General features: G+C 38.4%; 3 protein-coding genes across 3 annotated transcripts in view; 2 read left to right on the top strand and 1 right to left on the bottom strand.

The window, feature by feature from the left end:
• Positions 1–17,740, top strand: part of LOC134819666 (zinc finger protein 277-like) — a 324,811-nt gene extending 307,071 nt beyond the window's left edge. The window contains exons 2-8 of the mRNA XM_063829737.1: positions 13,631–13,767; positions 14,184–14,456; positions 14,827–14,958; positions 15,194–15,341; positions 16,327–16,422; positions 16,657–16,826; positions 16,954–17,740. Of these exons, the coding sequence (XP_063685807.1) occupies positions 13,684–13,767; positions 14,184–14,456; positions 14,827–14,958; positions 15,194–15,341; positions 16,327–16,422; positions 16,657–16,826; positions 16,954–17,214 (1,164 nt within the window). The 5' untranslated portion in view covers positions 13,631–13,683 and the 3' untranslated portion in view covers positions 17,215–17,740. The remainder of the gene's footprint in view (positions 1–13,630; positions 13,768–14,183; positions 14,457–14,826; positions 14,959–15,193; positions 15,342–16,326; positions 16,423–16,656; positions 16,827–16,953) is intronic.
• On the bottom strand, positions 11,617–13,110 carry LOC134820150 (uncharacterized). Its single transcript, XM_063830371.1, has one exon. It carries the CDS (start codon positions 13,108–13,110, stop codon positions 11,617–11,619), a length of 1,494 nt encoding a protein of 497 aa, XP_063686441.1.
• Positions 16,065–21,983, top strand: LOC134819672 (ADP-ribosylation factor-like protein 8B). The gene is made up of 8 exons (XM_063829745.1): positions 16,065–16,086; positions 19,124–19,196; positions 19,328–19,412; positions 19,541–19,621; positions 20,390–20,557; positions 20,808–20,875; positions 21,181–21,251; positions 21,394–21,983. Exons 2-8 carry the CDS (start codon positions 19,159–19,161, stop codon positions 21,438–21,440), a joined length of 558 nt encoding a protein of 185 aa, XP_063685815.1. The 5' UTR covers positions 16,065–16,086; positions 19,124–19,158; the 3' UTR covers positions 21,441–21,983.
• The last annotated feature ends 2,581 nt before the right edge of the window (positions 21,984–24,564 follow it).

Consider the following 24,564-nt stretch of genomic DNA (forward strand, 5'->3'; position numbering starts at 1 on the left):
GTAGCGGGTGAACCAAATTTGTAACCCAATTCCCTTGTACACCGGTATGAAGGTATAAAATTCACCCTCAGATAGTAATAGTTAGCAGTCATTGCTGAATCGGCAAGCCTTTTGCAGCTTATGCTCATTGCGTCACTTTCGTCATAGGGATTAAGAATAAAATGGTACATTTCTACCTACTCCTTATGATATGTCTTCATATGACGCAACAGGCTGCGACGCTGCTTGTATTTCTTATCGCATAGGTCGCACTCAACTAAGTTATTTTGATGAACTTCTCTGATATGTGCATTTAGCCTATGCTGTTTTCTGTCGCTTTTACCACACACATCGCAGTATTTTAACTGAATGTGCCCAGTGTTAGGCTTGTGTACATTTCGTACATGCCGCCTAAGATTGGCGGTACAGCTGTACCTCTTCTCGCACACCGGACACACTGTCCTTTTGCCCACCACAAGCACCTGACTGGGCACCTCAGTGGTAACCTCAGTGGTAACCTCAGTGGTAACCTCAGTGGTAACCTCAGTGGTGACCTCTTCTAAGTGATCGATATGAAGTCCTGTAGAATAATAATAAAATAATTAGTTTGTCCGCGAGTAAATTTAATAACACCGCACCTGCACCAGTTCAAACACTGAACCAACCATTATTATTAGCGTCATAAAAATGGGATCAAGTTTTAAAATTTTGCGCCTGGCCCATGTCAAAAATAACGACTAAATCGTACATTAAGTTTATATTTGTATAATTAAAATTAAGAGATACGACTATCATAATCAAGATTTAACCACAGGTGAAAGTGCTGAGCCAAGAACACGACCCAAAAGAAAACGGAGAAGTTTATGTGGGTTGTCAAAGGCACGCCTTGAAACCAAGAAAATGCGATCGGCTCAAAACACTAAAAAAGTAAGTCCTGCATTTTTAGCAAATTAAACTAACATAATTATGGCAAACCATGAACTTTCAAGTTTGTATACATGATTTTGAATCTTCATATTGTTGTATATAAATATATTGTTGTATATAAATAAGAAAAGTGTACACGACGCGAATTATATTTTACATTACATTATACTTATAGCTTGAGGTTGTTTTTGAAAAATAAGGAATCTTTTCTTCATTTTCAGATACACGTGGCGATGAGAATAGTTAATAAATCAAATAGGATCACTGCACTTCAGAAAGCGTGTTGTGATGGTAATGATGAACTTGTGCAACATTTTCTTGATGAGGATTTAACAGACGAACACATCTTGCGTAAAGATTCATGTGGTGAAACTGCCTTACATGACGCAATTAAAAATGGTATGACTGGATTAATTCACATTTCGTGCGCAATCTAAACAGATTATTAAAATTTTTGGAAACTGGCAGGAAAATAATAATAATGATAATATTTTGACATTTTGTCATGGGTCGACATTTTTTAATCGATCAGTTAATCAAATTCCCACTGCACTAGTAGCTTAGTCTACATTTTAGTATTATCGCACTTACAGGAAATACAGAGTGTTGCATGCTGTTGCTAAACCGGCTAGGAATGCCAGTGGTAGGTTTCAGACTGGTTAGCTGGCAATTGGGATAAGATAATGATTTCGGTATAGATTAATGAGTTTTAATGAGAAATCAAATTGTAATCGGTACTTATTTCAAGTTCATACAATAATCGCAGGAACTTTTTGAAGCAACGTTAGCAGCAATCCAAGCTCGTGTGCAGCTGTACGGGGCATGCCCTAATGGCTATGCAGCGAGGGCCATCTCAAGCATAGACACGGAAAATTTCCATGGTATACTCCACAGGTACGATTTAAGTACACTGACCTTAAGGTTATGAACAATGAGTATGCACATTAAAACACATTACTTAGATTTAATGACGTCTTGCGAACCAACTATCACCTTTACTCAGGCAGCATCACCATGGAGCCCAGACCGCATCCGTATACGAGGTAGAGGGTTCCCTTGCACACTTGACAGTTGCCCTCAAAATAAAGAAGGAGCCAGCTTTCGTGGGACTGCTAAGCCCTATTCAGGAGGACGATTCGATTTATCCAATTCCTATGACAGGATTCAATATCTCCCAAAGGATCAACCTCGTGAACTGTAACTTCGATTTAATAAAAGGCTCGAACAAAAACAAAGAGGTAAACAAAGCACAAATTAAGACTGCGAATATTTAAGTGAAGACTACAGTCATTATTTATTCATTATTAAAACTAAAATATCTAGAACTACAGGATTACGTGTACCAAAATTTTATAAGATCACGAAAATTGTAGCATTCTACAGTATTCATATTCGTTTAATAAAACTAGCACGATGAACCAAGCGCCCTACGGGTGGATTTGTGTAAGAGTTAAGACCAACAGTTCCACTGATCCTCATACATATTGCAGGCAATCCCTAGACGTTTACACGAACCACCACGTGGAGCTCTTCCTGTACGAGCTGCAGGCAACCATAAAGCTAACGAAGAATGCTGAAAGACACGTTTAGACACTATTTACTGCAACTGTTTTGTTGACTTTTCCAAAGTAATATGTTAGTACAAGAATTAAGGTCAAGGCGTGACTGTGTTTTCTATGGAAAAAATGATTTTAACCTAATTTCTGCATGACAATGTTTAACCTAATTTCTACATGACTATGATCTAGCTATCAGGAAAATTTAAACATCTTATAATTTAAAATTATATCATTAGAACTAAGGGTTCATTTAAAAGTATCGAAATCTAAGTTCTATTTTTACAATTACAGTCACCTTTTTAACTATTGAGTTCAATGATTGCTAACTTTGATTTACTCTTTAACTAAAATTTGCTGAAATTAAAAAGTATGATAAAAAGGTACAAATAATCAAAAACTTAGTGGATTAAACTCGTTTCTAGCCTGCGTCCAAACTTGCTTATTAAAGTTAAACGTTAGAATTTATTTAGAACTGTAACTTCGATTTAATAAAAGGCTCGAATAAAAGCAAAGAGGTTACTAAGCACTTACCTATTACCCCCATGACATAAGGTTAAAATTATCCCCTAACGAGATATTGGCGAAAAACTGTCTCGATCACGTGAAATGACCGTATAAGGAAGTTAGCCTAATTACTCTTTAGTGTTTCAGTATATGCTTTTGTAAAGGATTTGGTTAGGGTTAGGGTTGGGATCAGATAAGAGGTTTCCGGGTTTCGAATAGTTGTTTAGGGCCATCTACAGAACGGGTTGAAGAAGTCACGTGACAGGCGATTGTAGAGTGATTAATCATCATCCGCCATAACTGCCATCGTAAACAGTTAATTAATTAGGTATCAACAATCAAGTACGATATATAATACAGCAGGGCTGATTACTGCTGACACATTATGAAGCAACTAAGAGCAGATGTATGGATGATGGAATAACGAGGGGCAACAGTGAACAGAGCGCGATTAGGGCGTCAACACTGGACGCACGAGATGTAAAACTCAAAGTGCTCCTTCATCAATTATGTTCACTCTTCGACGGATTTGACACGCGAAATTGCGCGGCAATTATGCGCGGCGTGTAAAAATTTTCTAAACCTTTCGGACAAGGGTTAAATTATTTTTCTACTGTCAACACAGCCCAAGTTATGCATGTTTTAATATCAAAAAATTTCCGATTTTTTTGTATCATTTTTAACTAATTATTTTTTCAAATCGCTGCCACATCAAAATTATTTTACGAAAGTACATTAAATTTTCACAGAAAGCAAACTTAATCGTTTTAGAACTAAATTATAAAAGAAATTAATATAAAAATGTTAAAACTTTAAAATTATCAATGGAATAAATTGTCAACGTCCAAATATATGTAAAATACGACGCACAGGGGGAGCTGAAACCAGGTTTTCGATCAAACGCTGCCATGTGTAGTCAAACGTCGCCAAAAGTTGCTCTCGTCCAATGAAATCGCTGCATTATGTAAGCCAAGCTCCGCATATGAATATATGTAATTCAATTATGCATACTGACTTGCAAAATGCAGCGATTTCATTGGACGAGAGCAACTGTTGGCGACGTTCGACTACAAATGGCAGCATTTGATCGAAAACCTGGTTTCAGCCCCCCCTGTGGACGAAGAGAGGTCACAACACTGCGCGCACGGTTACTGGGCCGCGCTCAGCCTGTCATTCCGCCAAATCTTTATTCGGTTATGTTAATGAACATAATAGCCTGGGGTCCTCAGGTAACGCGCACGGGTGTAGCTAAAAAATAGCCGCACAAGATGATATAAAAATAAAACAAATCGCTCTGTTTTTACGCAGGTAAAAATTCAAAAAAGTGGTAAAAAATGTGCCCTTTTTTGCTTAAAGTTTGAATGATTTTTTGCAGTTGTATTAAATCAACCCAACAATAGTCACATCGTGTTTGCCTAAAATTTTCCTTTCTGAGAAGTACCCACTTCATATACTTTATAGAAGTTTGAATATTGTCACCCCGCAAGCGTTTTTGCCTAATTTTCGACGCGCACTACGCGCAAAAGCATTTAGTTGTTATCAATGGGCACCCGCACGTTCATCATAAATTTCAAACAGCCATAACTCAGCGAGATTATGTCTGTTCTAGCTCATATTTTCACACCGAATAGAAAACAATGTGATCGTATTGCTGACATAACATGAATATAATTACTTTATAGGCCTAAGAGTTATAGACTGTCAAAGTTTAAAACGCGCATTGGTATAGCACGTGACTAGTAAGGCTATATTTATATTTCTTAACATATTCTCGATCCTTACACATCATACTATTGTGTCCAATTAATAGTTAGGTCTCTAAAATCATAGCAGAAAACACGTCTTTTTGCCCGTAAGAGCCTTTACTACAGTATGCCATTTGCAAAGCAACAGCTCTCAAATATAAAATACGGCGGAGCTATTAAGGCCAAAGTTGTATCACGTTGCGACCCCACGGTCGGTTCACTACCCCTTATCGTCCTGACGATACAGGGGGAGCCGCGCACTTCGTGCGCGGCGGGTCATACAACGTATGACAAGGCCAAAGTATGCCCACTGACTTTTGGCCCACCCAGGAGAAAGAGGGTTAAAAAGTGGTAGTATTTTTGAGATTTGTAGCACGATGCACTACTTGGTGCCGCGCGCATCAAATGATGCTTCTCGCACCAGATCGGCGAGATGCGATGATCAGGCGTTTGATGTTGTGGAATTGGGCAATTCAAAGTGGATTCACTGGTTGTGCCATTTTTGGCCAGCTCGTCTGCTTTTTTCATTCAATCCGATGTATGCTGCTATCCATCTGATCTCTAAGGTGTTAGTGGATCCGAGTGTATTGAGGGTGTCGTAACAGTCTCTAGTAGTTCTACTCCCCGTTGAGGGTGAGGATATAGCTTGAATAGAGGAGAGACTGTCTGACCATATGATGATGTGTGTGTTGGTATAAGTTGATAGATATTTACAAGCTTCGATGATGGCTAACTGTCTACTTGAATGGAAACCCAAGCATGGGAAACGATCAAGAGGCAGGCCTAGGAAGAGCTTAAATGATGTATTTATTGAAGATGCTGAGCAGAGATTGGATCGTAATGGACTCACGATTGATTGTATGAGAAGATTGGCTGCAGATCGAAAAGGATGGAGAAATATTACCCGCCGAAGTTGTATAATACAAAGTAATGACGCAGATGACGCAGACTAATCCTTTTGGATGGAGATCTCGCCATGTAACATGTAACATGTATGTATGATGATGGCAGTAAGTTTTGTTTGATACCTTTACTACTACAACAGTGATTTCTCTCCGTGGAGACAGAGGTGCGAGAAAAAACATTGTTAATATAAACAGTCTAGATCTTAACTTGGAGCCACAAGGCCAAGGGTAATTTTTGAGTGTTTAGGGAATTTTTTATATTCTTAAAGGTTTGTTTTTATATAGGGTCATTGCTATATAATGTGTATATTGTTTGAATAATTTTACTACAACAAAGGGTTTTTATGAAATTTTGTAAGATTTTTTATTGAATTTTTATATAAAGAAGAGCAACGAAGACGAAGACGAAAACCCCATAACTGAAGCTATCCGAAAGTTGAGGAGACAGGTCGAAGAAAGTGTACAACCATCTACTCCAATATCAAAGGACCCTCATATTGTGGAAGAAGAGGGAAAGGAGTGCTGTTTCCCAGGTTATGAAAATGTAAGGGATCCATCTCAATTGAAATTAGGATCATGGAATTGTTGGGAAGTTCTAACACAATGTGAGGGAATATATGGTGTTGTAGTCAAATGGAGAAGAAACATATTTCTGCTTCCCTCAGGGGCTGCAGGAAAAGCATTCATTGAGGAAATGACTAAAGTGGCCAACAATTTTTCAGCAGGCAGTACTATGGAATCAGTGACCATGACCCTTTTGATGATAATGCCATCACTACTGTTGCAGAAACCCTCAAAGAGATCCAAAGCAAAGGAACACACTGAAGTGTTGAAGAGAAGGCTTGTTTTGTGGCAGGCAGGTAAGTTAGAAGAGTTGCTGCGAGAAGGACAGGAGATTCAGAGAAGAATGGGAAAGGGGAAACATGAACATGGCCATGTTGAGAGAGTCTTCACTCGACTTATGATGAAAGGTAAAGTCAGTGCAGCAATGAGGTGGATTGGCAAAAATGCCACCGGGATTCTTGAACCCACTCCAGATGTGATAAAAGTACTGAAAGAGAAGCATCCCAAGGCATCAACTGCATCAAAGGGAAGCTGTCTGAGTGGACCAGTGAGGAGAGTAGAGCCGGTTATCTTTGACAGTATTGAGGGGGAATCGATAAGACAAGCAGCAAAGAGAGTACAGGGTGCTGCAGGGCCTTCAGGAATGGATGCGGATGCGTGGAAGAGACTACTGTGTTCTAAACAGTTTGGTAAGAAGTGTGAGGATCTATGCAATGCTATAGCAGGGATAGCAAGGAAACTATGTGTCAGGAATCTGGATCCAACGATGTTGACCTCATTGACAGCATGTCGACTTGTTCCCCTGGATAAAAAGCCTGGCGTCAGGCCTGTTGGCATTGGTGAAGTCTTACAAAGGATAATAGGGAAGACAGTGATGACCCTCCTACAGAAGGATCTGGTTGGTGCCACTGCTCCTATTCAAGTGTGTGCTGGTCTTCAGGGAGGAGTGGAAGCAGCTGTTCATGCTGCGAGGGACTGCTTTGAAGATCCTGAAACTGAAGCCATCATCTTAGTGGATGCAGAGAATGCATTCAACTTGCTGAACCGAGAGGCAGCTCTTAACAACATGTATATTGTATGTCCAGAAGTTGCTACCTACATTATGAACACCTACAGAATGCCTGCTAGACTGTTTATTGCAGGAGAAGATGAACATCTTTTTAGTGAAGAAGGGACAACACAAGGTGATCCACCTGCTATGGGATTTTATGCATGTGGTACAATACCATTGATTGATGCAGGAAACATTGAGAGAAAAGTGACTCAGATCTGGTATGCTGATGACTCTGCTGCTGGGGGAAATTATATTATATAACTTTATTCAAATCAAAAATAGAACATAAAGAACATCTTGATGACCTGATAAGTCACCAAGAGAAAAATAACACAGAATAAACTAAATCATGCTTAACTCTCTCCATGCTTTTCTATTTGTCGCTAAAAATCTTAAATGGTATAAATCGTCTGTATTTACAAGTCTAAAGTTTCTATCACTTAAATCGTTCAAAATAGTTTTTAACAAGTTTGACTGGTGTCGTCCGACTCTACCTCTCATCAAACTCTGACTCTCTACAGCAAAATGTAAGGCAAGCTGGGCAGGTGAGTTATTATCACTGCGGAGGATGTGACCGAGCATTCTCCACCGTGCACGAGCAACACGCTCACTTAGTGGTACAACTTCGCAGCGTTTGTATAGAGTCACATTTCGTATGACATTAGGGTAGGTCATGCAGATGATCGTACGGAGATGATTCCTGTGGCAGACATCAAGTTTTTGAAGGAGTTGTTTAGATGTTGCCCAACTGTTGCAATTATACATCAGTATTGAAACAACTTGTGCTTCATATATCTTGAGTCGAATCTTCAAGGGTATACGTCTACCTTGTTCCCAGACTTTTTTGTAGTTCTGAAAAGCAATGTTAGCAAGTATACATCGTCTCTTGACATCTTCGATGCTACACAACTTAGAGCCTAAAGAGATAGATGACCTCCAAGGTTCTCTACCTCTGAGTGTTTCTCCTTTGTTATCAACCTCGTTCTTGCCGGCCAGATAGAAATGGGTGAACTCGGTTTTTGACTCATTGACAAAAAGATTCCACTCTTCCAATATCTCTTTACATATTGGCAACAAAGACTCCAAATTGCTTTTATCCTCATCAGTAAAATCAACATCATCTGCGTACTCCCACTCGAGGGGTAATAGATTCTCAGCTATGGGAGGGTTAGGTCTTAGATAGGACATAACAGCACGCAGGTGGTAAAGTGCTGCTGCCAGATATAGAGTGAACAAGTTTCCAGACAAACTGTCGCCTTGAAAAGCTCCAATCGTGACAATAAACTCTCCCGATATTGTTGAGTTCACTTTGATCTTCAGTTTAGTATTTGCGAGCAAATACCTTACCAGTCGAAAACTGGAAGAAATGAGGAAATGGTGGGATAACCTCTGCATTAAAGGACCACTTTTTGGTTACAACCCTAAATCTTCCAAGACATGGGTGATAGTCAAGCCTGAGCACGAAGAGAAGGCAAGAAACTTGTTCCCAGATGTCAATGTGACAAGTATTGGTCGACGATATCTGGGCAGCTTTATCGGAACTGATGAAGGAAAAGGGGCTTTCATCGAGGAAAAAGTTCAAGAATGGTGTCATGATCTTAAACAATTAAGTGATATAGCATCAAGAGAACCTCAAATAGCATACAGTGCATACATGTATGGGCATATACTGGGTATATACTACTAATGGGCGTAGTAAAAGATGGAACTATGTGTGCAGAACTACCCCAGGAGTTGCAGATAGGCTCACTCCTCTGGAACAAGTAACACGCGATGAGTTTATCCCAGCTATCATCAACAGGCTGTTTAGCTGCACTGATGAACTAAGGAACATAATGGCTCTACCACCAAGATATGGAGGATTGGGTATACCAGTTATGATGGACATGGCAGACCGAGAGTACAAATTCTCATGTAGAGCCACAAAACCCCTTAAAGAAGCTATTCTCAAGCAGGTAGACAACTACACAGAGGACTGGAGAGTAAGCAAAGGAGTGAAAACTGAGATAACAACTGAACGAAATCTCTTCTATCGACAAAAACAAGCCGAAATACGCCAGGAGCTCGAGTCAACACCACTGGCAAAGTTGATGTTCCAACTAGCTGCTGAGAAAGGGGCAAGTGCTTGGTTAACAGCACTACCTTTAAAAGAGTATGGATATCTGATGAACAAACAACAGTTCTCAGACGCAATAGCACTCAGATATAACCTAAACTTAAAGGACAGCCCTAAGACATGTACGTGTGGCCAAAAGTACTCAGCAAACCATGCGCTCATCTGCAAACTCGGTGGATATGTGTCACTGCGGCACAACTCGCTGAGAGACACCTTTGCTGAACTAATCGATTTGGAATGCTTCAGAGAGGGCATATTTTGATGTAAGGGTATTTCATGCCCCAGCCCCCTCCAATGCAAGCAAATCGATCCCAGCAATGTACCAGTCCCATGAAAATGAGAAAAAGCGATGTTACAACGCAAGGGTTCTTGAAGTGGAGAAAGGAAGCTTCACACCTTTAGTGTTCTCGACTTCTGGTGGAATGGGTAGTGAGGCTGAAAGACTGGTAAAAAAGCTGGCCAGTAAGATGGAGTACCACACTGGCCAGAGGTACTCGGATGCTGTAGGTTACATCAGAAAGCGCCTTCGCTTTGAAATCCTAAGAACAATGTAGTGATTTCTCTCCGTGGAGACAGAGGTGCGAGAAAAAACATTGTTAATATAAACAGTCTAGATCTTAACTTGGAGCCACAAGGCCAAGGGTAATTTTTGAGTGTTTAGGGAATTTTTTATATTCTTAAAGGTTTGTTTTTATATAGGGTCATTGCTATATTATGTGTATATTGTTTGAATAATTTTATAATATCTACTTTTGGCCCACCCTGTACATATGCGCTTCCTAGGTAGCGCACGTGTGTTATTATATTGCTGGAACTGCTAGACATTGGACTTTTTAAAAGTGTAGCTGAAAACATTTCTTTTCAAACGTGCTCATAATATTGTACCTTAATAAAAAATTCAGTCTGCTGCCACTATCAATATTAGTGTTCAATGTTGGTTTTAATCTGGTGTCATGCTTGAGTTGGTTTTGGACCTCTTCATGCTTTTGATTTATTTATTATATTGTTATTCGCTATTATGAGCTAGGATATCAGGCAAATAAGCTTGGCCACTACTGGGAACTGTCATATGACATCTTTGATAGGATAGATGTGTCTGTGCCTAATAGGAATAGTTATGTAAGTTATATGAAAGAGAATCTAATGGTAGCTAAGAGGAAGAAGGTTAATACCAAAGGTATTTAGCTGAATTTTATTTTAGTATATGGTTTCAAACGTAATTTGTTCATTTTCTGTGAATTTCTTTTTTGAGATGCCCAGAGAGGCATTATTTATAATGTTATGTTAAGTGTATAGCGAGCAAATTTAACAATTTTTGAGCAATAATGTATTGCAAGCAGCTGTGACTTAAATATCGCAAAATCATATAACTCAAAATTATTATAAAGGGTCTCAATAAGAGGTCTCGACTGCCTAGGCGTCAAACCTTGGCAGTCGGTAGTTTCCCTCTGGCCCGGGATCAGCTGACCCTAGGGACCAGAGGGTAAAGGTGTAGAGACTATGTGTATCTACAAATCTTTCTAGGTTGTTTTTACAAGAGACAGGGCTTGCTACGCAAGGGAAGAAAACCGGGAGAAACAATCACAAATTATACAAATAAATATTATAAAACCTAGCAAAAAGAAATTCAAACAATCCTACACTATATATACTATATACACTATATATACTACTACAAAAGTTTATTACATACTACAATGTAATACACGATAAATAAATGCTATATAATCAAGAAACAGGGCTTGCAGGGCAAGGGACGGAACACAGGGACTGGCTACAGAGTGTATAAAACAGTGATTCAGCAAGTACCCATTGGGTATTGCTGAATCTGACCCACAAAATACCACAATCAATACAAGAATATACAATATTTAAACAAACATCATGTTTCTACAAGAATCAGGGCATGCAGAGCAAGAGAAGAAGAATAAGAGAAAAACTCCAACACATGTATACCCCTTAGTCCATTAAATAACAATAATTACTTGTACACAAAACTGTATTAAATATAAAATACATAACAAATACACAGTCTACCCAATATACGGGTTAAAAATGGTATAAACAAGAGACAGGGCTTGCATAGCAAGGGAAGAGAAATAAGAGGACCAGGTAAAAAGTGTTTATTACAGTATCCAGTGAAGAATAAACTAAATATAGAGTATCTACAGTGTATTATACTCTCAATAATATCATATGTCTAAGACCATCCTGAGAATTCTGGCTGATCCTAGCAGAGCTGTCTTCTGGAGATTAGAGATGCTCAGATTGCAGTGGACTGCGTCGAGGTGTTTACGAAAGTTAATGGTGATCTAGTTCCTAATGCGCCTATCACCACAGGGACGATTGTGACCTTTCGTAAATTCCAGTTCTTCTTAATTTCTCTTTTTAGGTCTTGATATTTCAGTACCTTTTCTTGTTCTCTATCCAGGATCCAGGTATCTCCTGGGACTGCAACGTCAATGATGGTTGCTGCGTTGGTTACCTTGTCTACCAGGAGGAGATCCGGTCTGCAGTGTTCGATAACGTGGTCCGACTGGACATGGAAGTCCCACAATATCTTGACTTTTTCGTTCTCCAGCACCTTCTCTGCCCGGTGTTCGTACCACCTTTTACTGCGTGGGAAGCCGTATTCCTTGCACAGACTCCAGTGCAATGCGGCAGCTACTTTGTCATGCCGACACTTATATTCTGTCTGTGAAAGTTTTGGGCACCCATTCTGTATGTGGTCTATTGTCTCGTAATGATTTCTGCAGAGTCTGCAGAGGGGAGAAGAGCCAGGTGTTTTGTCAATCCTGTGCTTCACATAATTCGTCCTAAGTGCTTGGTCTTGGGCTGCTATCAACAATCCTTCTGTCTCCTTCTTCAAGTCTTGTTGAGTGAGCCAGTTCCAAGAGGTTAACGGGTCCGCTATACCCATCATCTGCCTTGGGAACTGTCCGTGCATCACTTTAGCAGTCCACTTCTCCTTTCGGATTTCCTCGCGTTGTGTTCGGTCGATATCTTTCTCTATCTCTTCACCCAAGAGTATCTTGTCTTTGACAAAGTAGTCCTTTAGAGCAATCAGTTCTGGGTCTCTACTTCTCACCACATAAGTGGTGAGTGCATTCTCCTCTCTCTTTACGACTTCCTCTATACTATGTAGCCCACGGCCACCCAGTTGACGGCTTACGTATAACCGATCAACATCTCCTTGGGGGTGGTGAGCTCCATTTATCCTCATCAGTTTCCGGGTCTTGACATCTAAGGCTTTGGTCTCTCCAGCATTCCATGAGAGAATTCCAGCTCCATATCTTATCACAGGTACAGCCCAGGTGTTAATTGCTTGTATACTATTCCTGCCATGAAGCTGGGATTTTAAAACCTTTTTAACTCTTCTGATATACTCCTTTGTAACCAGTGCTTTCATCTCTTTGTGCAATATATCATTGGCTTCTAGTATTCCCAGATACTTAAAGCCGTCGTCCTCCAACTCATGGATCTGTTCACCTGTGGGTAGGGAGATGCCTTCGAAAACGGCTCTTGCTCCCTTCTTCACCTTCACCACGGCACATTTCTCTAGTCCGAATTCCATTTTTATGTCACTGCTGAACTCTGCTGTGGTATCAACCAGTGTTTGCATTTCGTCTTCACTCTCGGCATACAACTTGAGGTCGTCCATGTATAGCCTATGTGACACTTTCGGTCGACCTCCCTTCTCCAGAGAGTATCCTATGTCATGCTTATTCAAAAGAATGGACAGGGGTATAAGACTCATGATAAAGTGAATAGGTGATACTGAGTCTCCTTGGAATAGACCTCTATTAATTTTAATTCTCCCAAGAGAAACTTTACCAAGCATTATTATTATTATTATTGTTAACTAATTTTGTCATAGTTTGTTGTTTGTTGAGGTTTTTAGGTAGCCGGGATCGTACAGTGTTTGATTTCACTAGTTGTATGGTTGTTTAATATTGCCTAATTTTTAGATGGCTCCCTGGTTTATAGTTCGCGTTATTTTTACCGCTATTTGGGTTGGACATTTTTCTTTTTAAGGTTGTTTGAAAATCTTTTACTATTTTGGGTTAATAGCGGGGAGCTTCCTATTATCATTTTCCCACCTTCAGGATTTTTCAATGGTTTGCCCAAGGATGTCACTTCATGTTTTGGGTGTGGAATCAGATGTGTTGATTTAATTTTATAGATTCAATTCTGTATTTGTTCTTCAAATTTTGTTTCTCTAAATAGGTTAGTATGGCTGAATAAGTATGTAAGTCAACCATTTTGAAAATTTCTAGGGAGTGCTTCTTGGCACCCACTTGTGCTAAAACAACTGTTTAATTCAAGTACAATGTCAACATCAACTCCTCCTCTTGACGGACCATGTCTTTTGGGAGATTGTACTTTCAACTGGAATACATCAAAGAAGGCAGAGGTTTTTAACAGGCAATTAGCTATTTTACAAGATTAAATGATTATCATGTCACTGAAAACAATAGGCTTTGTATAAATATATAGTGAGGAATTTAGAGGAAGGGGTCAGTAAAGAATAAACCAGTTGCTTCATTTATTTATTGACTCATCTGCACTCAGCAGCAGTAAACCAATGAGTTCCATGGTTCACCCTAACTGGTTAAGTAATTAGGTTCACAAATTACTGTGGTTTCAAAGTGAGAAACCTTACTTGATTATATACCAAGTAGTCAGTTCACATTGTCCTCTATGATATACTAGAGAACCTTTAGGAAAATGTGATCTTTGATTTTTTCACGGATTTTTATAAGGTTATCAAATGTTTGAACAACAGAAACGCATATAATGTAGTCTCAAAATATACTAATTTTAATTCAGGATACGATACTGCCTCACCTGTTATCAGAGCACAAAGTGGTCATAGCCTCCGTGGACACAGTGTACAACATGCAACAATACCTTCATTACTGGAGAAACAAAGTTCATGGAACAAACTTGGCTGAGCACTTGCACGGAATTAATGTCCACAAGAAAGAAGGAGACAGTTACCCTGAGTTGTATTACATGCTGAATGACACGTCTCAGGAGGACAAAACTCTGAGGCGCAGGATATACAATGAAACATTGATCAAAGTTTTAAAACAACAGCAGGTACAATGCTCACAATTTTCAAACATTTTTTCCCGATCCATGACTAAAGTGCTGTGGGGCGTAGTCACAAAAGAGTCAAGCAAACGAGATGTTTTTTGTATATTTTAGCTTCCTTCCGTCGTCCCTGTGCACACTTTCAACATAAGAAATACGGCCGCTTTTTATTGTTGTATATGAGCACATTGCCGATCGGACGAACAATTTTGTGGAAGTAGCCCTCAATGTTATAAAATCGGTTGGCACTCAAAGATTTAAAATTTTCATTTTACAAGGGATCCTTTAATCTTGATATAAATATGTTGTATTGTCAAAATGTTAGGCTTCATTGTTAGCCAAACTACAATTCTGCACTAACATATCCCTCTTACAGGAAGAACGAGAATGTGAGAGTTTGAATATTGACTGTCTTTTCTGTCCTGACAAGCTAAAAGGAAACAGATTCAAAATATCAGAACATTTGTACCACGAACACAGCTTTACCCTGGGCCATCCTGACAATTTGGTAATTCCATTTCTTAAGTTTCTTGAACTCCAACTTTAACTTTTCTTTTTTTATATTGAATGTCTTTTTTTAAATAATGAACGTCTGCATATTGTACAAAATTATTGTAATAATTATAAAATAAATAATATTCAAGTTATCATTATTTTATATGGTAAAAACATTACTATTACTCCAGTTTATACAGGATTTTTGACTTAACATTAAAGCTGTATCTAATGCAGGGTGCATTTAGGTGTATACTGCTCAATTCATAGAGCACCTGCGCAGTAAGATGGTACGGGCAGAATGTTTGTACTGTGATAAAACATTTCGAGATTACAAAACTCTTAGGGAACACATGAGGAAGAAATTACACAAGAAGTTAAATCCTAGCAACACAGGTTATATATAAAACACTGCAACCCTCTTATTTGTTGAAATATAATGGATATGCGACCAGTAAAACAAGGTTATCAGTAAAACAAAGTTATCAATTTTATGCCAATTTTATACAATAATAATGAAAATCTCTACAAAGAAAAGCAAATTAGGATAATATTTGCAATCCAGTCATACGTTACAATAATATGACAAATGACAATTGACATGACATGATGTATGCATAATTTACATGAAACAGAACACAGCACAAAATTTGAATTTACCTTCAGCCAAACCACATAAAGATCGACGGGACACCCCAAAATGCGTGCAGAGTTTTTCAAGTTGTGCACAGTGACGTCATCAGAACTACTTATGCCTTATATAGTGTGAAATGTGCATCAATTATCCCATATAATATAGTATAATTGCATCGATTGATCACGTGACACGTGCCAACTTTAAGGTAAACAAATATGCCTCACCTCCTACCAGAATCCACATCTATGAATCGTGATATTATCATAAATAAATTAGTGGCCTCTCATAATAAGATAGACCTTATATGCTAGCCTTCTAATAAAAATTGCGAATACAATTATTAAATGTTGCTTCTCTGTTTGACCGCCTAAATCTGATCTGTTAACGTTTCATACAATTATAAATTATGTAATCATTGAGCGGTGCATTGCTTACTTGCTTAGTCATACATTGACTAAGCAATTTTAAACTAATTACAACACTACAAATCTATTACATTTATTGAGTATTATGTAACGCGATGGAAATGTTTTAAGCCGGTAATATCCTGTCCAAACCCAGCATACATTATAACATGAAGACTTCGTTGTTACTTTGTATGAAAAGCATTAATAAATTATATTATGTTAATTTGATTTTGTTTAAATTCATTTATTTATCAAACATTTGAATACGCTTCTACATTAAAAACTTACCTCTATAAATAGGCGTTATCTAATATCTATGTTGTAAATTATTTTTCAGAATTTGACAAGTATTACATCGTAAACTACCGAGAATTTGGAAAGAGTTGGAAGACTTTGAGTAAAGACGATAATGATGGTTCAGACCCCCGGAATGGTAAGAAAGATTCAAGCGCAGATTGAAAAACTCTTCTTTTAGGAGGAGGTAGAGATCATTATCATAATTCGAAAAATTATGTCTGTCTTTATGTACGACCGCCAACGTGCAAATTGAACGAAACATAAAAAGGTGCATAGTAACCATGGTAACGGTGTTGAACTCGCACGTGCAAAGATTTGCAAGCGACATTCTGATCGGTTTTGTAATAACCACTAACCCGGGCCCGTACAGGAAGTCCAACTGAAGAAGACTGGTCAGACTGGGAAGGCTCAGCTCCGGAGATACAGTGCTTAGTGTGCAGTGTAGTTTACTCCAAGTTTACTGCTATCAAACAACACATGAGATCCCAACACCGCATAGACTTGGACAGCTTGTGTAACGGCATGTCTTATTACAAGCAGGTCAGTTGTGAGTTCATATTATAGACTTCAGGCGACTTTCTGTCAACTCGAGCACAAGCAAACCGTGGCTATTGGCAATATTAACTGCAAAGTTTAATGAAGGTTAAAAGCTAATATACTACCTCAGGTAAAACTGATAAACTATATCCGGTATCTTATAATGGACTCAGACTGCCCCTTCTGCGACCAATCATCGCTACCTGATATATCCAAACACTTGCTAACTCATATGAACATAACATCTATGTCACACGAACGTTTCAATGATGACCGGTATCTGTTTCCTGCGCTGGATAACGATTTTATGTTGTGTTGTTTAAAGGATGTACTTGTAGAGGGAGAGGATGTTTTGGTTATTCCTGAGGATATCCCACAACCTCACACGTGACACCATTAAGGTGGTGCGTCATACGTCCACATAGTCAACCTTCAGAGACATGATAAAATTATAGCGCTTTCTCGTTGAGGAGGTTGCTCTTACCAGTTCAGCTTTCTTTGAGTTTGAGGGTGGTGTGTATATATATGTAGCGGTACTGAGTTACAAAGGTTCCTCTTGTGCAATCTCTCCAATCACTAGGACTATTTTGTTACTTTTGATTTTGCAATTGGTTTTATGAAATTATAAATGGAATATATTCTTATTTTATGACTTTATTGTTTATCATAATATGATAAACAATGAAATATTGTGTATAAAGTAGAATGGATTCCATGAAATGTTTATAATACAGGATTTTCAAAAAAGGCAACCATGTGATCAGTGTTAATAACCCACAAATTATTCTACAGTTGTTCAGGCAAGGTGGTTCCGCCGCGCCGTGCAGCTCCTCAATGCCTTGAACTTTTGGGAGTCGATTCGGTTTCAAATTCTGAACATAATGCACTAATTATAAACGACAAAGTTCCATAAGCTCTTTATGAAATCCTATCAGTGCCTATCTAGCAGAAAAATGAATGGGCCAAATAAAAAGGTTCCTGATGGATTTTTGCATGAAATTTTGAACACAGATTCCGCAGCATCATAGCACACGGGAAGTTTCAAGTTGCTAGCTTAAATTTGAGGCGAATTATCAACGAAATAAACTATGTTGCTTTCTTTGAAGCACACTGCGTTTCTAGTACCTCTTATTTCAAGTTGTACATTCTTTTGGTTTGAAATTGCGTAACTGATGAAATTTGTTGACGAATGAAATTCAAGCCAGAATTTGTTGATAAAAATTAAATATTGAATGGGCGGCTCCAAATTTTATGCAGGAAAATTCTGTTTGCTTTTAGGTAGAACACAGAACTAATTGACTTTTCCTTGTAAAGTTGTAAGGGGTCGTTCACATATTACGTAATCAATATTTTAGCAATTTTTACCCCCCCTCCCCCCTTCCGTAATCAACCGTAATCAAGACCCAACTCCCCCCCCCTCCTGACAGCAATATTACGTAATCATGGCCCCCTTGAATTTTTTCCTAGAAAACACTTTTCTCTACGTTTCATGCTACCCTGATCTGTGATCATGCTATCATGATGAGCCAAAATCATTGTTATGATATCCGGCCAAGCACTACTTTCTATTATAGCCGTATATTCAATCAATTTCTAAATTTTATCACTATCAGAGTGAAATTGAGTGGAATTTGAATTAAAATATTGTCAAATTGTTATTATTCTAGAGGGTAAAAAAGAAAATTTTGATTACGTTATCAACGGCCGAAACCCCCCCCCCCCCCCCCCCCCCCCCCCCCCCCCCCCCCCCCCCCACCCCCCCGTAATCAACCGTAAGCATTTGGAAACCCCCCCTCCCCCCTCGGCTGATTACGTAATATGTGAACGACCCCTAAGCGGAAGAGATAGCGAGGGTGGAGGGGTTAGTTGAACAGTGTAGTGATAATACAGATAACCAATATTGGTGATCAATAAGTGTGCACTAAAACTGTATGATGAGCTGTTACCTGATAGATCATAGAACTAGAGCTACTCTAGTAGTACTCATCGTCATAGAGTACTCATCGTCAAACTTGAAAGTTTCAATTGTTTATCTCTCACACTAACTTTAACACGAAAGTCGTGTTAAATTTGATACCGTGGTGTCAGTAAATGGCAACAGATATACCTATATATTTCGTCTCGCTTTATATACAATATACATACATGCAATGTTACATAATATCTTATATAGTACGATATGTAGCATGTATGTATCATGTATCACAATTATATGTATCATATTATATGTGTCATATATTATAATTTTATGTAACATTAATTACAGTTAATTGTTACAGCTAATTAAGTTTTCTGTTAATAGGATGAACTAGCACAGTTTAAGGGAGACGTTAAGATGGCCAGTATTGTTCAACGTTTCCTCGATTGGATCAGGTCAGATGACTGCAAAGTGCAACTATTTTGCAATTATTGGTTTATAAAGTACATTTTGTCGTGGTGATTTATTTATATAATTATACTCAAAAGTCAAAAATGTGTCCAAGAGTATTTGATGTTTTTGTCAGGTCGCTGTTCTGGAAAGAAGAGATGGAATTGACACTGGTCGGTATGCAAAATAGTGGCAAAACTACTTTTGTTAACGTTTTAGCGGTAAGATAAATACATACACTTATTTTGTATTAAATTATATGAAAATTGTACAAAACCTTTCGACCTGATTCTATTTAAATAAAAACTATAAAGCAATGCTATGACACATTTCTAATTTTAATTTTCAGTCTGGGCAGTTTAATGAAGACATGATTCCTACAGTCGGCTTCAACATGAGAAAAGTTACTAAAGGGAATGTTACTATAAAGGTTACTATATACTTTATAATGTTACTATAAAGCTAAAGTTTACTATATAGTTTATGTTACTAATTTATGAAAATTTGGCTCTATCGTCCATTTTTGGGTTTCACCCTGTACTTTATAACGTTACTATATAAAGGTGAATGTTTGCATCGTCACGTGATCCAACAATGTGGATTTCACCAACACCTGACAAATGACATGTCCGCTACTGTTCGTGAATCTTCCTTTGGCATTTTGACCAATATTTGTATTCGAACATTTTGAACATGACCTAACTTACTGATGTAAGTGATCTATTGTAGATAATATAATACGGTTTATCACTCATTCACACAGATAGATGTCTTTGTAATGTTCAATGAGCTATTAGCTTTATATCACGAGACTAACGTGTATACCAGCTCGTGACCTCGCCGTACTGTATTCTGTATAAGCCACAGCTTTAGTATACAGCGTTATTAATGCTTCAAACATATTGTACTTAATGTGCACATTATATAATCAATGTTTATATTTCCAACCAAATGTTCGGGTTTAATTCTTATAGAGTATAGTATAGACCCAGTATAGACCCCGTATAGACCCAGTATAGACCCCTACTATCTCCTGCCAATTATGGGATATTTCCACTATCCACGACTTAACCAATAGATTGCTTATTAAATATGTAATATGTAGCATGTAATATGTAACATGTAATATGTAACATGTAGCGTGTAGTATGTAGCATGTAACATGTAATATGTAATATGTAATATAACTATCACCCAGTTGTGGGATATCGGCGGACAGCCTCGTTTTAGAAGCATGTGGGAGAGATATTGCAGAGGTGTGTCCTGTATAGTGTACATGGTTGATGCGGCAGATCACGAGAGATTAGAGGGGAGCAAGCAGGAACTGCACAATCTACTGTCCAAACCTCAACTTGTTGGCATTCCGGTACGTCTTTAAATATGAATGTGAAATTACGAATTATTTAACTGTTTTAAGGAACATGTTATCTCATTATTACATATTTACACTTTTGCTTTTGGGGATTTACATTAGATAAATTATATTACTTGGCTAGTGGCAACAGAGTACTTGAGCATCATCAATGTTGCATGGTATAATTGTGAACAGAAGTTGTGAGATTATACTACAACATATTTTTACGTATATCTTAGTATAATGTTGTTTTAATCTTCAGGTGCTAGTTCTGGGGAATAAGAAAGATCTGCCAAACTCGCTGGATGAAAACCAGCTTATTGACAAGATGTAAGTAGCATCCCTCTCTGGAACAGCTAACAAATAATTGGGAGGTATTTGATGTTTATGGTAACTTGGTAAGTTATATAAATTGTTTATGGTACGGCACGAGACAACAGTCATGGGAACATTTTCCGATCAAAATTTGAGATCTCCTCTCTGTGGGGTGGTCACACAACGTGATGGCCCTGTTAAAGCTTAACAAATCTCAACATGTGTGACATACTACATAGGTAGGTGACTTTACTAGTGACTACCCTCTCCCGTTGTGTTTATCTAGTGAGGAACAGTGATATAAGTTTAATCTATTACAGGGAGTTAAAGTTAGTGACGGATAGAGACATATCGTGTTACTCGATATCCTGCAAAGACAAACACAACCTAGGTACCTTACACTGGGTCTTTACATTTTCCCATCATTTTATTTCTTCTGGTACATTTCTTGTTTACTAATTACATAACATCTTGTTGTAACTTTTAAAAGTTGTTATCACAATATTTAGTGCATACAAAAGTTATATTTTCAGACATAACGATGCAGTGGATAATTTCACGAAACAAAAACAGAAAATAAACAGCCCTAACACACCCCTCCTCCCCTTCCTACTGACTCTCAAAACTCCTCTGTCAATGTTTATTCCGTGTTAACAAATATAACCATGTTTTATAGTCTTATTTGGAAAAAGACCAAATCGATGACTTCCAAATTGTTTTGTGCTCAATTCAGGTTTTAAGTTTGATCAAACTGCTTAGCTTGAGTTTAAATATTGTGTTTCTTGAGTTTTACTATATGAGGTAAAGAACGATTGTGAGCCAATGATACCGCTGGACGATCTGAAATCACGGAGTTAAATGAACTTTCTGGTTGTACATTCATCGAAACGATGACATTTTTAAGTTAACGTTAGTTTAACGTGCATAAATGTTTCAGTGTTACATCAAATAATAGAGCATGCAATGGTCTGGTAGTTGTTTTGTCTTTTTGAAAATTGGCAACTTTGACGATGTTTTGATTTACGTATCTTTATAATCGTGGTCAGACCTACGATTACATGTAGTAAATTGGTGAAATAAAAGTTGCTTTGTCAATTGATTTTGTACGAGAATTTATTATGAAGTTCCTAGTTTTCGTATGGGACATAACCAAACTTTAACTGTACGACTAGTAAATATGTCAACTTTATATACAGAGTATTGCTATTTTCGCGCATAGGACGCGCGCGCATAAATATTAGTCGGCTGGCTAGCTGCGCTCATATTGCATATCATATAATCAATAATGAGTCATAATAATAAGTTATAATCATGATAATGTTTCACTCTCCCTGGGACTATCACGCGACCTGAGCTCACACATTACATGTAACAAGACCCGCAGCTGAACCCAAAATGCAAAAGGTACGCTCCTCACCTGGGGGATGATGATTAATCACTCGACTGTCGACTGTCACGTGACTTTCTCAACCCGTTCTCTTGTCTACAATCTTGCTAGCTGGCTGAACGACTATTCGAAACTCTAACCCTCTTATCTGATCATATAACCCCTTACCTAATCCTTAACAAAAGCATACGCTGAAACCCTATACTAACGAGAAATTAGACTAACTTCCTTATACGTACGGTCATTTCACGTGATGATTTCACATACATAGCTAGGTAGTGCGCCATCGACAGTGAGCCGCGCGTGCCGACTGTGGGATGGTTTTTAGCGCTAATTTCGGCCAGCACAATTTTCTTCAAACAAATAGATATTAAGTATTCTTCCCGACCTCCGATTGCAACAAAAATTGGTAAGCTTACTCATAGACTTACAAGAAATGTATCCGAAAAGTTTAAAGCATATCCAACCATCAAACATTATGTTACAGCTAAAAGCACCGTATTTTGCCCCATTTTGATCACTATATCAACTCCGATATCCACCAAATTTTTCGGACAGTTGTAAAAGCCCTATTGGAAGGTCGTCACCAATTTTCAGAATGATCTCATTCAAGGAACTGAAGATATATCCAAATAATACGACAAAAATAAACGAATTTGGTCAAATTTGGTCAAATTACGCGACTTTTACATCTAATTTTGCTCCAAAAGCCGCGCACCATCAAATATGGCACCTAGCTGCAAAACTCACTAATCTTTCCAAAAAGATATGACAAATTTGGTATTGTGAAAATTCTCACAGTCTAGAAAACAATGGTACAAAAATTTTTAAAATCCGAGCAAGTTTATTTTTATGGTGCACCTCCTAACATAGCCATTTGTATACGCATACTGCGTGACGCGCGCTACTGCAAGCGAGAGGGCTCTGGTTAGAGTTGATTGACGATGTCAATCCGTCGAGATCGTTGCTCTGCGAAGCAGAGCAACGATCGTCGACGATGCGAAGCAAGAATGCTAGTTCGCGCCGCGCGGCGCGTCGAAGCGGCGAAGTCCTCCAATGGTTAGAGCAACGTGATGATCGAGAAAGTTTTCTGCCAATATTTCGCTAAGGGAGCTGAAACCAGGTTTTCGATCAAACGCTGCCATTTGTAGTCAAACGTCGCCAACAGTTGCTCTCGTCCAATGAAATCGCTGCATTTTGCAAGTTATTATGCACCCAGGAAAAGTTACCGGCTGGTGGTGGTACTAGAGTTGGTTTAATTTAAACAGACGGCTCGACCTCGCGCGCGACAGCAAGCATGATTTGCACGCGTGGCGCATTCCAATGTTCAAGCAGCTACCACGTGACACAATTCAGCCAACCAGAGTACAGGAATCCGCAAAGTTAAAGTTGCAAACTTTTGATCGGCCCGAAAGGGGAGTTTTCTGGAGATTTTGAGATAACTCAACAATTACGTTGTCTTGAATTTTCCTCCTGGAGAGGTAACGTTACTTTTAAAAAAGGAACATGTTACAAAAAACCGGAAGTCTCCAACTCTTTTACTTTCAAAGTTAAGCCCCATCCGGTCAGGGTTCCTGGGAGTGTCCGAAAATTTAACGGTTGATACTCGTGACTCGTAAAATATTTGTTCCAACTCAGCTCGGCGCGCGTCCTGGTAGGTTGTAAACCTACAACCGAAAATACATTGATTTAAGTTGGTTTCAACTGTTATGTCGGGGGCCCTTTTAGAACAATCTCGAAGATCGACTGAATTAAAGTGATTAAGCTTGATTGACGATATCAATCCGCGTCCGTCGCGAAGCAGAGCAACGATCGAAGCAGAGCAACTTTGCGCGGCGCGTCGAAGCGGCGAAGTCCTCCAATGATTAAGCACGCTTGTACCTGCAACCTGGGGACCCCAACACCCAAGTTTACAAGTTATTATTTTTATAAACATAAAGAGAATAGAGATACGGTGGGATTTGACATTTGATTTGTATGAACAATGAAATATGGGATCGTTCACATATTACGAAATCATTTTCAATTTCACTTCCCCCTGTATTATCAGTTTTACACATAGCTATTTTAGCTTTAAAAATAATATTCCAAGTGGTTTGTATTAAAGTGCATATATTGATTTTGAATAAATTGTGAAAGATTGGATCTCGATTCATGAAGTTAAAAAAATGTTGTTGCTTTCTTGAAATTTATTGTTTTCTTGAACTAAACAGGGAATTGTTATGAAAACACTGAAATTGAACATTTATCGAAAATTACCACGGCACTCTTCGATGTGAATATCAGATTCACACTCCTAGATCATAAAAAGTCGAGG

This window comes from Bolinopsis microptera, chromosome 8, assembly GCF_026151205.1.
Source record: "Bolinopsis microptera isolate Bmic1 chromosome 8, MBARI_Bmic_1.0, whole genome shotgun sequence".
Taxonomy (NCBI): Eukaryota; Metazoa; Ctenophora; class Tentaculata; order Lobata; family Bolinopsidae; genus Bolinopsis; species Bolinopsis microptera.

Bases quoted from the DNA above. Each gene is read 5' to 3' on its own strand.
- LOC134820150 (XM_063830371.1), bottom strand. From the start codon at position 13,110: ATGAGTCTTATACCCCTGTCCATTCTTTTGAATAAGCATGACATAGGA.
- LOC134819672 (XM_063829745.1), top strand. From the start codon at position 19,159: ATGGCCAGTATTGTTCAACGTTTCCTCGATTGGATCAG. The intron at 19,197-19,327 runs GTCAGATGACTG...TGTTTTTGTCAG, and splicing joins CGTTTCCTCGATTGGATCAG to GTCGCTGTTCTGGAAAGAAG. The intron at 19,413-19,540 runs GTAAGATAAATA...TTTAATTTTCAG, and splicing joins CTTTTGTTAACGTTTTAGCG to TCTGGGCAGTTTAATGAAGA.